This window comes from Lotus japonicus, chromosome 1, assembly GCF_012489685.1.
Source record: "Lotus japonicus ecotype B-129 chromosome 1, LjGifu_v1.2".
NCBI lineage: Eukaryota > Viridiplantae > Streptophyta > Magnoliopsida > Fabales > Fabaceae > Lotus > Lotus japonicus.
This window is the reverse complement of record NC_080041.1, coordinates 119877579-119895486: the sequence shown is the minus strand read 5'-3', so window position 1 is coordinate 119895486 and position 17908 is coordinate 119877579. Positions and strand designations below refer to the sequence as shown.

Below are 17908 nucleotides of genomic sequence, written 5' to 3'. Positions count from 1 at the left end.
TTCCAGCTGCACCATCATATCCTAACTGGCACCTAAAACATCATCAATTCTTCTACCATAATCACCAAAAAAGAAAGGGAAAAAGAACTTGCATTTCAAAGTCAACCCATGTATGACATATGTCCTTACGTAATGTATCACTATCAAATATCAATTAATCTGCAACAAAAATGAATGAAAAAAATTATATGCATTAACTTGCATTGCATAGTCTATTTATAGCAGAACATGAAAGCCATTTTGAATAATTTTGAGCTCCAATAGGCAATAACAATATTGTGTGTAACATCATTCATCATCCTGCTGACGACGTCGTTGGTGGCGGCGCTGAAGCTGAAGGGGACGGGGATCACGGCGAACTGTGTGGCTCCAGGGCCGATAGCGACGGAGCTGTTCTTGGAGGGGAAGACGGAGGAGACGGTGAAGAGGATTGTCGGAGAGAGTCCGATGGGTCGGCTCGGTGAGACCAAGGATGTGGCTCCTGTTGTTGGGTTCTTGGCCACTGATGCTGCTGAATGGGTTAATGGTCAAGTCATTCGGGTCAATGGTGGCTTTGTTTAACCAAAATTATTATGAGTGTATCATTTCATAGTTTTATGTATCTTTTCATTTGATGAGTTTAATGAAAATCTAAATACATATAATATAATGTCGAAACATGCTCATGGTTCTTTTAGTATATGCTTCCTTATAATTTGTCAAAAAAAAAAAAGTATATGCTTCCTTATTCAAATAAGAACACGTTTATGAATAATTAGTTGTAGCATTCACTTGTTACGGTACTAGACAACTCAGACATGTTGAAGGAATCTCTTTAACCGACTAATAACCGAACTAATGATGGAACGTAGGATGATGAACATCATTCACAAGGCCTCATGCGAGCTTAGAATCAACAAAGGGCTCTATTTGTCTAAAGCCTCATTGCCAACAAACCTCCAGCTCGTGAAGGACTGCCAATAACTCATTATACATGTTGTAAGTAGCTCCAGTATGACTAGCATAGCCAACTAGCCAAATATCATCTTCGACTTGACCGTACCACCAAAATCCGACTGTCTCGAATTGCCCAACTAGCTACCATATGTATCAAAGGTAGTGAAACTGGTACATGAAAGATGTCAACGAGCCTAACACTCCATTTGCGGAGTCACTATAGAAGGAAACACCTTCACAATCACAGGCAGCAGCACATGAGCATCATGCACCATATGATTATTGTTTATTTGGTCTTTTCTGTTTTAAATATTAAATATGGTGAAATTTTTTAAGTTAATTATAAAATTGACAAATTATTGTTGGAATTTTTTTTGTCTTATTATTGTTGGATTTTAAAGTATCCTATAAGATCATTGAATTAGCGGCCTCCAAATAAGGATTTAATCCATTCCAAGTAGAAGCCACGCCATGCATGACCTGACTATATTGTTATGCAGAAAGTTCACGACAAAATAAGGGAAGTGTACAAACAGATACCCTATATTTAATTTCCTTAGGCTGATTGCTAATGCAATATCTCCGACTGACAAAAACGGTTGTTTGGAATCCAACAATCATTCCAGCAATTATCCCATGAATCATAAGACAGACATATTGGAAGTAGGCATAATCACACAGCTTGTTAAGCATCCAAGTTTTAAATGAATTCATGGATATTTAGTTCATCTTCCAATGCATCAAATTGAAAAATGGACCAAAGCATGCTGGTGTTACAAAATTAATGACATCATTTCAACTGTTTGCTAGTGGCTATGAGATTAACGGTTTAACTTGTGAAATCACGTAGAAAAAGTTGTTCAACATATTACCAATGTTGTTGCAAGAAGGGATGCTGCATTAGAATAAATATCATGTGATTTCTCTCATATAACAAGCCACCTAATAGCTACCATCAGAAATTGTTTTAAGTTACCATCCATATGCCACTGAATCACTAACAAAACCACTCACTGTACCTAAGCACAATGAACGAAATAACAAATTAAAGATATTATACGCTACCAAAAGCCCAAACTCCTAACATATTATTAGATCTTTGCTAAACAAAATATGCTCAGAAACTACCTTATCAATCTCTGCCACTATCCTCATGACCACCATTTGCTTCCTTAACATCAACAATGATACCATATTCCTGATCACATCCGTGTATGAAACTGATTAATGCAAATGGTATTTCTTTTGGCTTTCAACTTCCGCTGCAGCAAAAACTGATTAATGGTAAGCAAGAAGTCTTTGGTATCACCAACAAACAAGCCACCATCCTTCCTCCTTGACTTTTGGATACCTAGGAGCATCAACAGGTCCTGTATTGTGATATCCTGCAGCCTGCACATCGCACTGTCCAGGACAGGACATGTCATCCGACAAATCACTATTAGGAAAACAATTGCAAAAGCAAGCAATCTCCAACAACTGTGAATCTTACATGCTCAACAATTTACGCCTCGCATAATCCTCCTTCTCTAATAAATCCAACACAGTTTCAACACTCTTCCTCGGGTTCTCTAGGCATTTCTTAGCCAAATCCTTTGTGAAATGAAGAAGCTGCAGCAGCATGGAGTCATGTTCCCACTACCCCTGTGTCGCCATTTCACTAACTTGCATAGCAACAAGAGCCTAGCTGAGCCAACCATTGACCAATATTACACCTTGAAACAGTCTACAACTTGCAGAAAGAAGCACCTACATATTTCCTAGAAATGAACCTGAAGCAAACCATTACCTTCCAAAGGGAAACCTCTGGTGATTAATTAACCTATAAACCACCTCTTCCTCGGCCATATGGGAAGCTGATCATACTCTGAAGCTGAAGATAGAACCTCCAAAAGACCCTTCACTTTTGTTTTTGAAGTCAAAGATGATCTGAACCTCTCAATCATTGTGTAACTGATGTATTAATAATATGATGCTACCATTCCTAGCTTGAGAGGAGAAAGGTCCATATCATCCTCAATAGCCACACACACTTTCTCACTTCTAAACCACTCAATGGATTTTCCACCAAATCTGAGAGGTGATAGGATAGATGCTAGAGACTAACTCCTTGTAAATTCGTTGGAATTCTGGGTTAGCTGCATGTACATGAACTAGGTAGATACCCGTGCGATGTCTACTGTTTTGTTTTGTTTTGTTTTTTAAATCAAAATATCGTCTCATATTTTAAAATATATTACAATATTAAAAAATATATTTACATGTTTCATTAGACCAAAATGTTCAGATCCATTCATATCTTATCATTTTTTTCTTTAACATTATTTATTTAAAATTTAGTTATTCTACAATAAAAGTTAAACTGTAAAATCGAAAGCGATGCACAAATTAATGTTGTTCATTTTATGTTAATACTTAATAAAATAAGTTTAATAAATATGCACTATTAATGTAAATGAGTTTTACATTAACATCCCATCATTCTATGCTATATAGGACAAACAATTACAAACTATTACACATTAGTTTATCAAACCACTATCACAATTGAAATTGCCTTTTGGTTATAGCCATTTGCCAGCAAGCTTCTCAAAGATGAATTATCTACTCTAAGTTTGTAATAATTACAAACTATTACACATTGGTTATAGCAAACCTTAAAGTCAAACTTGTTCTTAGAGCAGCTAAAATTATTAGCAGCATAATGCTCTGACCTTGCAATTGGGGTAGCAGCAGAAACTTCCAATGTAGGTTCGATTCTGCAACCAATAAAATAGTTGACAATTTTTCTTAATAGAAGGAAGATTGTCTAACGCTAATTTGCTCTATTTGGGTTCTCTTTATATGCTTCAATAAAAATATTACGATCGCCAAAATCAAATTAGAAGTTTCTATGTGGGATATCTATTTCATGTGGATTGTGGTGATAGATGATGCTACAAAAGTGTAAAAACCAAGAACAATAATCAACTACCACAACCCAACTCCCAAGTCAAATGATGCAAAACAAACCAAGGCAGAGTTTGGAAGGAGATGATGTGAATATCTACAAAATGCTAAGGAGTCATGAGGTGAAACATAATAAGAGAAGAAATAACTAACTACTGAAAGTAGGACAAACAAAAGTACTATTACTATTCATACCTACCATTTAACACCCAAAATTCTTCTGCACTCAAATCCCATTCCATGAAAGAAGCATAATTTTTTCGTATGAAATGAAAGCACACTCTAGGATGTAGATAGCCCCACCTAAATGTGTAGTCCCCCACATATCTACAGTTAAACTGTGTGTTTCCTGACAAAGGAAAATACAGTGTAAGAAAACAAAAACTCAATATAAAACTGATAACAGACAACTTAGTGTGTTGTGGTGAGAGACTCAATATCGTTTGCAAAATATCACAGCATTATAGAAGGAGAGAAGAGAACCACACGAAAGAACAAAAATTATTAACATGAACATATGAATGTCAAGTTCTACCTTGATATACGATGTTGCTTGTAAGTTTTCTTTAACTTTCTCCTCTAGGTCTACCTTTTTCAAGTTCTCAATTTCTAAGAAGCCAAAGTCAACCTAAAGAGGACATATTAACAAAATGATTTAAGAAAAAAACAATGATAAAATAAGAGCTACATAGACACGTGGCTAAATACCAAAACCTATTCATAGAAAGAATCAGATTGCTTACCAACAACAGACCCCAACACACATATCAGTTCTCAAGTGTTTAAGAATTGGAACCATAAGATCAATACTACACGAAGAACAAATAGAAATGAGCTCTTAAAGAAAAGTACCAAAGAACAAAAATATATTAGTAGTCTACACCTCAAATGAAATTGAAATGAGATGGGATAATGAGGGAATATCAAAAAGAGGAAACAAAAGTGAAAATTTCAATGTTCCAAAATGACAAGAAATTGTGTTTGAATGAAATTTGAAAAAGAAAAAAAAAATAAATTGAAGGTAAAGATAAAAGTGAAGTAGCGAACCTGATAAGTTGAGAGTAGTGGCCAGTGGCTATATAAGCCGATACTGTAATAACTGTCTAAAGAAAATTCAGAAGAGATCCATTTGAAACTTCAAATTGCAAAAGAAATGACATGATCAATGTATGTACCATCGATTTTCTGCAGCAGTTTCTTTACTTTCTGCTCACAGCCTTCGCATTTAAAGTGGATATTAAACTTCAGAATATAAATCTGCAAATGAAAGCAAAGCCAAGACATATATCAGTTGCATGCTCATAAATACCATTCTAGGAACCAACCAAACAAAAGACAACAATTCATAGGACAAAACAAAAGACAACACACATATACCTATAAAAAAGAAGTTATGAAACTAATGAAAGCATGAATCAAGCTAGCAAAGCCAATGAAACTGATACCAAAAACATGTCGCTACCAACTTTCATTTTCGCATCAGGTTTTATTAAGCCTACAAAGTAATCTAAATAAAAGTAAGACATTGTGACTTTCAAAGAGAGCATAACATTGAAGATATGATGTACAAATATAAAGATAAAATGATACAATAGCTATGAATTGGCAGTTGTGACATAAGAAGTTCAGCATTCAAGTGGAACATGGATTTGCCTTCTCAACTTCAATTTTCCATTTCCCCCCTCATTCAATTTAGAGGTTTCGGAAATTTAGAGGACTTGCGGACCTATGCTCTCTTTGCTGGTTTTAGACCAATATATCTGTAGTATAACATGAGAATTTTTAGCCACAGATTCTTATTTGTATGGGTTGTGTAGGGGGTTTCTTTAGCAAATATGCAATAAATTTAACATCCTTCTTGGGCTAATATTGCTTTTCTTTAAGCTATGTTTTCAAATGATTTACCTCATCTCCCTTTTTAATCTGCCTTCCAGCATTTATAAGAACTTCAAGCATCCAGTCCTTAAAAGGCCAATGAAAAAAACAATTTGGCTTAAATCAATGGTTCAGCATATCTGAAAAGTAAGACTAAGTTAATCTGTCAACTTAGAAAAACAACTATACATTTAAAGTGGAGAAAATAAGTACTACTACGATGAGAAGGGTGTGTAACATAAAAAATTCCCCCATGAGAAGGGTGTGTAACATCTTGCACACATTTTGCCCTTCTGCTCAAAGATTTTGACTTTTCTTTCTGTAGAGCAGAAAATATCTATTCCATGCATAATTTTGTGGTACTTGTCATCAAGTTTTAATATTAACGAACACCTCAAATATGTAAAGGACATGATAGTAAAACGTAGAGCTAAGGTGAGAATTGAAGGTAAAATATATTTTTTATTATATTAATATTACAACAAAGTTATCATGTTTAATCAGACTATCTAAGGTAAATTTAGCTTACCAGCATAAGGAACCAGCATGTTTGCGTTTTGAGTTAACGCGCCAACTCTCATTTGCATATTAATACATCGTGATTGTGCAATACCTACTGCCCAAATGAACCTCTGAGGATCACGAGCAAGACGCTTTATTTTAAGGGGTGCACCACTATGCTGACAAGATTAACACAATTTGTTAGTAACACAAAATAAGGCATGTGCATAATGGAAAACTAACAAATTCAACAAGAACACTTTGCTTTTTACCCAGTTTTTCTCCCAGAATTCTAAGGCTCGTTGTTGCTGACTTCTCATAGTAGAAGCAAGATTAGGATCCTGCAGCTCCAGAAGTTCCTCCTGGATTATCAAGCAGCTCACACTGTCCAACAGCTCCTCCAAGAGAATTCTTTGTGATGGGGGGTAACATAAGAATGCAATTTCTAGGACACTGTCCAACAGCCTGTTGAACTTGGTAATCCTCCCTGCGACCTTAAATATTTAGTGAAGATAACAGTATTTATAAGAAAACTGAGATGAAAAATGTTATTTGCACCAGACTTTTTAAACCTACCGAAAATTTACATGCCTAACCTTACATGAATGCCTTGCTAAAAACCAAGAAAATGAATTTTAGATAAGACAACCTTGAGAAGAAGCACGAGCTGTTCCAGTTGAAGAGACATACGTGAAAGAATGAGGGGCTCTTTCCACACAGGAATTTGAGCACGCTGCAGAAAATATGCTAAGCGTTAGTGCTGGCTGCTAATGCCTACAAGAAGGAAGGGGGAAAAAACCATAAACTAAAGTTCAGAGGCATTGTGATACCTTTACCAACACAAAAAAGCTCGTTAACAAAAAGATCAAAAGCTTCACACTCTGGTGTGTCAAAGGGATCTAAGCATTCCCTGAAAATGCAGCACCAAATGTCAGCATTGCAAAAGAAAGCATGCAGTAAATGTCAAAAACAATAAGGAGTTAGAATCATGTGAAGAATCAACTTCTATCTCCTCAGAATCAATTCAGAAACACAGAAGTTACCTACACAAGCTTCTCCCAATTTCCAAACATGCACTCACTTCCAAATTCCAATACCAAAATGTAATAAACCTTAGATTTTTATTGATTAAAAGGACTTACCTTTCAATTATTTGTGAAGGGCTGAAGTTGGATAGCATCTGCAGTCAACAAGAATGAACCATGAAGGTGGAAATTTGATTACTAAGCTATATATATGGCAGTGAGTGGAGTGAAAGAATGATAGTAACGAATGGTAAATACCAACCCGGTATGCTTCAATTACACGACGAATCATGGAATCATAATATCTATCATTTTCATCTCTAATGACATCTGGGTGGGAACTGCTTCACCTGTGTGAGACAGAGAAACAATCAAAGATTCAGTTTCCAATGAATGAAAATGGAAAATATGGAAAATCAAGCATATCAATTATATCTTATTATGAACTAATGGCTTTAGAGGAGAATTTCAATTACCTCTGGATTTGTCGAGTTGATAATATCAAATATTGGATGACCAATGGGAATTATATCAGGGAAAAACATCCACGGTAGCTTCTTGCTTATGGTTAGCATCAATTCAAGAGGAATTTCCATTATAACCTGTCCAAGTACATCATTAGGAAAAACAACCATCAACAACTCCTAATAAAGGACATTATGCAAATAACTAACTATGTACTATGTGTGCAATTATCTACTCATGCGCCACAGCCAGCAGTCACAAAGGCTTTATATCAGGTAGATTGTAAGTATAGTGCCATCAATTGCAAAAGTCTTAAATGAAGCTACTCACCCTTGGCCGGCAAAGAGCTTCTACATCTTTGGAAGCATACACACCAAAACCATCTGGCCCTTCCTTAAAATCAAGAACCCTCTCAGGGACATACTTCTCCAACAGACCCTTACAAAGACCCAGCCTTTCTTGTCGCCACACCCAGACTTCAATCGCTACTCACAAAGACCCAGCCTTTCTTGCCACACCCAGGCTAGAGCTAAATATAAATGATGTGTGCTAGGGTGCAAAATCTGGAAGAAGATCAAGCTGCTGTACCTGGCAATCTTCACCTTAGATTTGCTTCAGAGAGGGAATCAGGAAGGTGATTTGGAGGACAGAGCGATGCAACACTGCCAACAGCAGCCAAGAAAGCCATCGAGAAAACCTTGCAAAATCACACCAAATGACCAAATAGCAATGTAGATAGTAGATAGCACAATTTTGTGAATGAGTTTTAGGCATTGAAAACCGAAACCAGGCACTTATATAGCAAAAAACTCAACACAAAATCACACAGAACACAATTCGAATCACTTTAACATAGCAAAAGTTGTCCTTAAAACAAAACATAACAAAAGTTGTCCAAAAAGTAATATGTACTACAAATTTCCAAATTAACTTTTGTTGCAACAGCGGAACATAAAAATCAACTTAAAATTGAACCTTCTGACACAAAACCAGAATAAAAGCAAATTAGTTCCTCCCTTATGGTGGTCCTGCGAAACATTGAGTAAAAATAGTTCCTTATGGTGCACCTCCACCACATTGAATAAAAACCCTTATATGAATAGTAGCAAAATGCTATCCCTTTGTAGTAGTTATAGATGTCTATGTAAGATAAACTACAGCATCTTGCTTGTTTTCAACAATTCCAGCAACAATTATTCAAGTTAGCATGCAAGAAGTGATGAAGATGGCTTTCAACCAGGAATGCGTCATAGAAGAACTTCTTGTAGTACTCCTTACTAGGTGCACGGCACAAGATTACACATTTTCCAGAATTGTCCACCAAAGGTCGCTGGCAATGGCACAACCCATAATCTGCAGAAGATCAGTAACAGGGCAATCTGACGGTGCATTCTCCCACCCATCAAAGTATTGTGTGCCCATCACAACTAACAATGAGCAGACAATGTCAATCCCCAACACATGGAACTGCTTAAAACATAGACCCGAATCCAGCCAGCCTCAGATAGCTATGTCACCATAATACTACTGGTTAAAATACTACCTGTAAGCCTTTCTACTCCTAACACTAATTAAATAATGATACTACAAATTGGAAAACAAAATTGACTTTAATCCCATAAACCTTTCTACTCCTATTGCACTGAAAAATCAAAACCTGAAACATTTGACAATTGGTGCGTACAGCAGAATGGATTTTCCATTAAACTTAGCAGTCAAGAAATGGAAAACTGAAACTGAACATGCTATGCAAATCTCCTATTATTTATTGATAAGTTTCTTGCTTAAAGTAAAGCACCAACTTTGATCTCACAATTTCTTGAATCATTTCTGATAAGCATATAATATCTAAATAACTTCAGATCAATCTGAGATGAGAAACAATATTTTGATTGTACCTGTAGAGTGAGAGAACCATTCTAAAGCTCAAATATAGTAAATTAAATTATCACCAAAACAAAGGCATAATAAAATGCTCAAAAACAAAATCTGCCAGAGAACTCAAAAAGCAAAAGTTCACAGTATTGCACAGAGCTACATCAAGCAGTAAATTCTAAAAGCAAAAATTCCCTGCAATCAACAGTTAACTCATGCCGCCGCCTTCTTAATTTTCTTCGCCTTAACCTTCGCATCAGCTCCTTTCAACTTCTTCTTCTTCTCACTGGACCCCTCCTTTTTAGCATGCAATTTATCTCCACCCTTCTTGATCAAACCTTTCTTTGTCACTTTGGTAGACGACCCATCTTTATTTTTCCTCCTCTTGACCCCTTCCTTAGGAGTTTCAGGTTCCCCCAATGTTTTCACACTAGTCAACTTAGCAGACTCTTTCCCCACTTTGCTTCCTTTCTTCCTCTTCTTACTCCCCAATTTTTCCACTCCTCCATCACTCCTTTCAGCATCATCTTCGGTCACAGCATTGTCACCATCCTCATCCTTGCTCCCTGACGCCGCATCCACATCCATGTACTTAACTTGATGAATCCTCCCCTTCTTATTCTTCTTCCCCACTTCCCTATCCCCATCCTCACCACTCTTCTTCTTCTCCTTCACACTATCCTTCTCCTTCGCTTCCGCCTCAGCTTTCCCTCCATCAATCTTCAACCTCACATCAGGAACAGCCAGATAAATCGGCAAAGACAGAGAATCCAACATCTTAACATGCAACGACCTCACATTCCCCCACTTCTTCGGAACAAGCTCAACTGCAGCACGAACCGCCGCAACCACATTCTCCACAATCTCATCCTTCTCCATGCTCACCTTCGCAACCCTCACCACACTACACGTCCCGGTCCTCAAAAACATCATCGCCGACGAGCACGCCTTCTCCACCTGCTCCTTCCAGTTCTTCTTAGTCAAATCCAGCGGCACAGGCACCTTACGCTTCTTGAAAAACTGCTTCCCGAGAAGGCGGGCGAGCAACGGAACGACCGCCTTGTCGGTGAAAAACAGATCATAGGAGTCACAGAGCTTCCGCTTGGCCTCAAAGGGGCGGTAATCAGAAGCGAGCTTGGAGAGCTTGAGGACCTTGGCAATGGGGATGGACTCGGCCTTGATCTTGGCCTGCGCGTCCGCCTTGGTGACACGGCCCTTGTTGGCGCGGTCGTCGAGGATGAGGCAGTGCTGGGAGAAATCGGAGTGGAGGGAGTGAGGGAGGGGAAGCTTGTGAGGGTTCACGCGACCCTTTTGAGGGACCTTCTTCAGGGTGAGAACGAGGTACACGAACTCCTCGTCTGGGCCTAAGAGGTTGGGTTTTTGCGTCTCCGATTGGGATTTTCGCCATTTGAGGAGGGAGGTGACGGCTTTCGATACTGTCTCAGGGCTTATCACGGTTTCGGAAGCCATGGAGTAACGGTTGGTGGGGGCTGTTGCTGCGGCGGCGGGAAGAAGAAACGATGAGACAGTGAGGGTTTAACAAACAAGTGATGAGGTATGAAGAAGAAGAAGGTATATAGGCAAAAAAAAATAGGGTTTAGTTTTTTTTTTTATAATCAAATATAGGGTTTAGTTGGAAAAAAGACTAAGGGCCCGTTTGATTGTGTTTTTGTTTTTTTTGTTTTTGAAAAGTGTTTTACAAATCAAATTTAAAAAACTACTTTTGAGAAAAAAACGATGAAAAAATCTGTTTGATAACTCTGTTCTAAAAATAGATTTTGAAATAAGAAAAACGTGATACAAGGACCAAAACATTAATCGGAATCTGAAAATTGAAAAGTAGTGTATGAGGAGAAAGAGGTGAAGATTGTTAATTTTTTTGGAAAAGCAGTAGAACTAGAAAGAGAGAGGGAGACGAACCTGGATCTTTGAGAAATTGGGTAGAGTGGAATCAGACCGTGAAATTGGGTAGGGGACTTTGAAACAGGAGAAAAATCAGAGAAGCAAAGCAGAGGAAGGAGCGTTCAACTTAGAAATCTTATTTTTCTAATGGCTAATAATTACATTTGTGCCATCATCAATCAATCAATACTTATATTAAAACAGAATCACTCCAAGAAGTGATTAGTTGATGTGTCAGCTCCTTAAATATTTAGGAATATTTTATTCCCCCAACCTGATTAAATTGTAATATTTTATTCCCCACTCATTATTTTATTATATTTTACTAGAGTTTTTTACCCGTGCGCTGCACGGTGAAGTTCACTATTGTATTTGATACATCAGTGAATACTTTGATTATAAAAAAACAATCATACTCATACACCAATTTAACCAATTTTAGACACACTGTGCACGGTAAATTTTGCTCATATATATTAATACTCTCTATTCTCTCTGCAAGGCATATTTTTAGTATCGAATTTCCATACTTTTATATGTATTTACCCTCAAATTATCAAAAATAATAAATGTAAACACTAAAGAAAATAATAATATACTATATAGGATTAGTGTTTAATGCCAATAATATATTATTTAATTTTGAAATGTTAAGGGAAGAAATTAGATTGGACAGTTAGGGCGTTGAAGGACAACCAATTTAGGATTAGGGTTTTAAGCTGTTGCAGATAGATAATCGATGAAGCATAAAGGGTTTAGTGGAAAATACAACTTCTAATTGGCCAGAAAGAACAGTGACGGCTAGTAAGAGAGTAATTTCCAACGTGATATCAAAATCAAGAAATAACAGGAAATTTCGATTGGAAGATTAGGGTGGCGGCATATATCCAGAGGTAATAAAGAGTTAATGGAGATTTGAATAATTGGGGAAAGAACCAATTTCATTGGCCAAAGCTTTAAATAATTCGGTGGATTAAAGCATGCAAAAGAGGGATGCCGACGAATTAATAGCAGTGAGTGGAGAAAGGGAAAGCATATTGGAGAAGGAGAAAGGGAGTGGAGCCCACATAACTCAATTGAAGGAGAATGCGACACGTCAGAAAACAAAAGTGACCAGTAACAGCCTTACACGCAGAATTTTTGGCTGAGTAAGACTTTCATTGAAGAGAATTAATCTGGGAGCGACACATAAGCAGAATCTCTCTTGATGCTCTTTTATAAAGTATATATAGTTATATAGATTCAAAACTTAGAATCCAACATACACCTAAAGTGACGCATAAGTGAATGAAATATAGTGGTGATTGCCTTACTAAAAGATTATAATTTTCTTGGCAAAGTAAAACACTATTTACATTTCTCTTTCATTGATAATAAGCTTTGTATTATGATTGAGAAATGAGAACAGTTATTGACTTAGTTAATTATAATCAAAGCATTGTATAGTTAAGAAATGAGAACATAATGACTACCCATAGTGGATTCCTGAGAAATTAGTATATATTATTAGAATAATGCCAAATATTCTCATACGTCATTAAAGTTTCACCATGGTTCATAATTACAAAGTTACCTTTAATCATCTCCTCTGAATTCAAAGGTGTCAGCATATGCATACACCCATAGCTTAAAAAATCAAAACACCCACAACAATTGCTCTTAATATATTCACGATCTAGCTATTTCTCTTGCTCTTTCAGATGTCATTAAACATTGGTTGTTATGTTGCTTTGACTTTCTCTTCTCTTTCACATACAAAATATGAACTCTTAAAACATTCAAGAACACTAAAAATTCAGAGAAGGTCCAACTTCTCTTCTCTGCAGCTGTGGCAGCTCGTCGGGGAAGAGGAAAAAGCTGTGTCCCAAGTCAACTCACAGCAAAACATGCTCTTGGGGTGGTAGCTGTGAACCTGAACACAAAACCCAACTCCCTCTATTTCTCATGTGGAACTACCTGGATTATTGCAGAGAAGCAAAAAGCATATAAATCACAGGCCATATATCTTACTTTAAAAAATATAAACAAATACATATTATAATATAACATGTCAATCACTACATATAAATCTTTGGCACTATTATATATGCAAACAAAAAGCAGATATCAGAAGGAAAAAGTTTTTCTCACATATTCTTCTTTCAACCATCATATGCATTCCTCTAAGCTCTTATTTTCATTCTGATAACATTGAGCTTCCGTTCCTTTTTCCATCTTTCAATCACACTCAATGGGAGAAAATTAAAGGAGCGTAAGATACATGGGTATGAAATCATATTAATCATTTAGTATTGCCAAAAGAGCATTTGTCCTAAAGTAAATAAAATGACTTTGAAATCATACCAATTCTAGTGCTTATTTCAAAACCTTTTAACATTCTTAACAGTCATGAAATTGCTCTTAAAAGGTGGTTTTTTCTGTGGAATAATTAATAATTAACCACAAAAGAAAAATGAAATTAAAATAAAATAAATGCAGTGGCAGTGTATAGTGTAGTAGTACTTGGTTTACTATGTCGTGAAAACACAACAGCCAGTCCAAAACAGTGTCGTAGCAGTATCCAGCTAAGGAGAGCACGGTGGCGTCTGCCATGGTGGACAGGGTGAATCTCGCGAATACCACAACTGATTCAATGCAACAACCCAAAACGACTTCAGATTAATGCATTCCAGGAAAACAAAATCAAAATCAAGGGAGTGATAAACTGAAAATGTGAAAAATAATGATTTTGACTACCATGCTTCAGACAAAAAATGGCAACTTCTTGACATTCAAAACTAAATTGTCTAGAGACCTTACCAGGAAAAAAGCTCCAAGAGTGCTGCCAAACACAAAATGAATCCCTCCAAGCCCCTTTAGAAATCAAACACCCATCGATAATATCCTGTAAGCAACGATATCAATAATAAAGGAAACACTCTAAGCCTATTGATAAGGCCTCATCTCAAACTCTGGAAATTTTAAGACTAATTAATAAAAAAAGAAAGGTATGAGTTTCCTTGTTATCCTTCTATGGATAAACTACATGAGTATTAGTTGTAAACTACGTGCAAACCTTTGGAAAGGATTCTGTAACAATTACCAGTGGAAAAAAATATGACAATGAGATAAGTCAATTTCCAGTTTTAAACAGAGCAATTAAAAATCCATAATATATAAAGAAGCCAGCGTTGAAAACTCTATAGATATGTTCTCTTTAATTATGTTATATTAAGCTTTGAGCTTCTAGAATGAGACATGGTCCACCTTCAAAGACCCAAAAGAATTCACAATCAGAAAAAATGATCAAAACTTCAAATTTTATGAAAGAAATCAGGGAAGACCATGACGAAGTTTACCTGTTTCATTTCCGTAAACAGAACAGGGTTCAAAGCAGTGAGCATTTTCCCCAGTATACCTAGAAGGTAGTGTCAAGAGCGTTAAGATCCCATTTAACCAAAATGAAACATATCTCAAAACATAAAAATAGCTTTAACAGTTTCTAACAAACAGGGAAAAAAAATATGTGTAGAAAGCCCAAAATATAGGAATCTTTATCACTAATCCCAGCAACCATAAGCAAAAATATACCATATGTTTCCAGGTCTTGAATTGCACATCATTCTTCATGAAAAAAAGTATCACTACACAAAGCAACATTTTCCATGATGAAGTTGTCAGTGGTCAGAACAGCAAGCAAATACTAAATTAATTTGAATTTTAACCTGTCCAAGCATGAAGTTTAAAAAATAAAGAAATCATCAAGTGTGACCACCAAACAAAAAGAGAAAAACAATTTGATATACCACAAATGAAAAATTAACCCAATGAGATGAACAGATCCAAAGATAATTCATGGAAAGAACTTGAGAGAAGCTCAACATGTGTATTAATCTTCCTATGCATTCTCTTAGTTACCTTTAATTTCTTCATAAAAACAATCAATCAATTTTCATTGAACTAAACAATCTGTTTCAATAATTAATTTTGGCATAAAATAATGGGGATACCTCCAAATTCCTGAGAGGTGGAGAAATGAGTGATTAATACTATATGCGGCCATAGAGATTTTATTCAAAAGAAGGGGGGCGGCAATAGATATTTAGCTTTTATTTTGCCCGATCAATTTGCTCTTTCAATTTCTCAATTAGAAATTTCAATGTTAAATTTAAGAGTTGATGGGATTTATTGTCCCAACTCAAAAAGAGATTACATATGCCGGTATAGCATTATCATGGAGATTTTACTAAATAACTTGCACATACTTACCCCTAGGCAGTCACAGCCACACCATTGATCCTGTAGTCCTATCCATATGCCCATAAAGCATCACCCTTATAAATTTATCTGTTATTTCTGGTTCTGTAAAAACTGATTGAAAGAAAAGTATAAATTTTCCGGAAGTGTAGTAGCTGCAATGCTGACTTTTTTTATAAATCTATCATTGTCAGTTTAGGTTCAAAGAATTAAAAAGGTATTGAAATAATTTAAACTCAGTGTCATTTTCTCACCTCCAATCGGCCACATGTCCAGTAATCCTACAAATGGATTGATTTGTCAAATTTGTAGTTCCTGAAACATGGAAAGGAAAAGTTCATTAGAAAGCATAATGTGGTAGGTTAGGTTCAGAACGTGGAAGAAAGGAGAACAACCTAGGGTTTAGATAGGAGTATTTTTAAAAATAAACATAGATTTACAAATTACAATTCAGAAAAAGTGAAAGATATACATAAAGAAAATCAGTCTTGTGTTTCAACGGAGCAAAAGCAACTTCTGGAAGAAGTTGCTGAGTCTGAAAATGCTCCGGCCTGCTGATACACCGCAGATTTTGCCCATGTGATTGGAAAAGTTATGATGGACCAATTGTCACAATGGAAGATCTGCCATATTGTTCTCCTGAATGTGGCCCATCATTCAAAGGTTAATACATACCTTAGTTTATTGATTTACAGTACATTTTTCAGCAAATCCAAAGTAAAACTAATCTATAAATATTAGGTTGTAGAAGAATCCTAACATCCAAAGCTATGAAAAATTCTAAATTGCAAGGTTAGATAACTCTATACCTTTCCTCTAGAAAGGAAATAATTGATACAATTCCAGAGGAGAATAATCATGGTGTTAATTGCCCAAAAATGTGTCCCTTTCCCTTCCAATCGCGAGCAGAGCTTTATGTGAAGACTAAAATTAAAGCTTTAACAGATGAGAGAGCCATTGGGTCTAACTACGAAGGATAAGGCATATTCAATTAGGGTTAAGCAAACTAAACACAAAAGGGGTTTAGAGAATAAAAACATGGAAGCAAGAAAAGAAGGGAAGAAAGTAGATCATGGTGAAATGGGAAATTACCTAATAGAGATGTTGGCAGCGACAGAGGGAAGCACAAAACAAAACCTTCACAGCTTGAACCCAACGGAGATCTCATATTCGTTGCTAGCGAGAGAAGAAGCCAACGAACCCAGAAACTCTGAATCACCTTCGATCCGTTCTCTCATTTTTTGTCTCCCTCTCTCACTCGTGAATGGGGCTTGGAGATAATGGAGATAATCTGAGGGAAGGGATACTGTGCAACAGAGAAGTGAACGGAGGGATGAGGAGGAGAGCCACCGATAGAAGAGAAATTAATTCTTGGGCTTGAAGAGAGGTTGCATGTAATCTAGCAGTAGAGTATGGGGGAGAAGGGTTCTGATATGGAGATGAGAGGGAAAATGGCAGTTAGAGAGAATAGTGGGAATGCACACAGACAATAGGGCAAAGGGGCGGTGGTGGCAGAATATATCGAGGAGGGGACGTTTGGAAACTGGAGAGGAGTAAATGGAAGACGGATTGGGGTGGGGTGCTAGTGGGAATGAACATTGTTTATTGGACAATGAGGATAGACCAAATTGAAAAAAAAAGGGATACAAACAGTCTGGGAAAAATTTGATGAGGTTGGGGGATGAGAAAGAGAAAAAGCATTAATGAGATAGTGGGAGAGAGATGATAGGAAGGATGAAGGGAATAAACTCTAATAAAATAATGAGTGGGGAATAAAATATTGAAGTTTATTCAAGGTGGGTGAATAAAATATTGCTAAATATTTGAGGAGCTGACACATCAGCTAAAAACCTCTTGGAGTGATTCTGTTTTAATATATGTATTGATGATTGATTGATGATAATGTATTGATTTCATACAACCTCTCTTATCCCCTCTATCATCAATGTGTTTTATCTTTTTCTCCTCCCAACCTCCCACTATCTCTCCCCTATTATTTTGTTAGTTTTTATTCATTCATTTATCCATTTCTCTCTCCCACTATCCCTCCTCTATTATTTTATGCATGTGATTATCTTCACATTTAATCCCACTATTTGTTTTTTCTTAATTGTTCCCCATTCACGATGAAGCCTTTCATATGG

At 36.4% G+C, this 17908-nt stretch overlaps 1 protein-coding gene, 1 long non-coding RNA gene and 1 pseudogene across 9 annotated transcripts; all 3 read right to left on the bottom strand.

Annotated features, from left to right (window-relative positions):
- Positions 1-3351: 3351 nt before the first annotated feature.
- Positions 3352-8439, bottom strand: LOC130722251 (protein PLASTID TRANSCRIPTIONALLY ACTIVE 14-like; annotated as a pseudogene).
- Positions 8440-9566: 1127 nt separating this feature from the next.
- LOC130729866 (uncharacterized) lies at positions 9567-11600 on the bottom strand. The gene has a single exon (XM_057581707.1). The coding sequence runs from the start codon at positions 11094-11096 to the stop codon at positions 9840-9842; it is 1257 nt and encodes a 418-aa protein (XP_057437690.1). The 5' UTR covers positions 11097-11600; the 3' UTR covers positions 9567-9839.
- A 1410-nt stretch (positions 11601-13010) lies between these two features.
- On the bottom strand, positions 13011-17472 carry LOC130729864 (uncharacterized). 8 transcript variants are annotated; one of them, XR_009016156.1, is made up of 11 exons: positions 16857-17472; positions 16574-16731; positions 16237-16403; positions 16019-16079; positions 15777-15878; positions 15099-15232; positions 14867-14925; positions 14328-14412; positions 14031-14152; positions 13659-13754; positions 13011-13484 (listed from the first exon to the last, which is right to left on the bottom strand). It is a non-coding gene; the product is annotated as an uncharacterized LOC130729864 (long non-coding RNA). The 8 variants fall into 8 exon arrangements; XR_009016160.1 differs by having other exon boundaries at positions 13659-13742; positions 15099-15151; XR_009016157.1 differs by having other exon boundaries at positions 15099-15151; positions 16574-16727.
- Positions 17473-17908: the final 436 nt, after the last annotated feature.

What these genes read in the sequence shown, in the direction of transcription:
- LOC130729866 (XM_057581707.1), bottom strand. Translation starts at nt 11,096, where the DNA reads ATGGCTTCCGAAACCGTGATAAGCCCTGAGACAGTATCGAAAGCCGTC.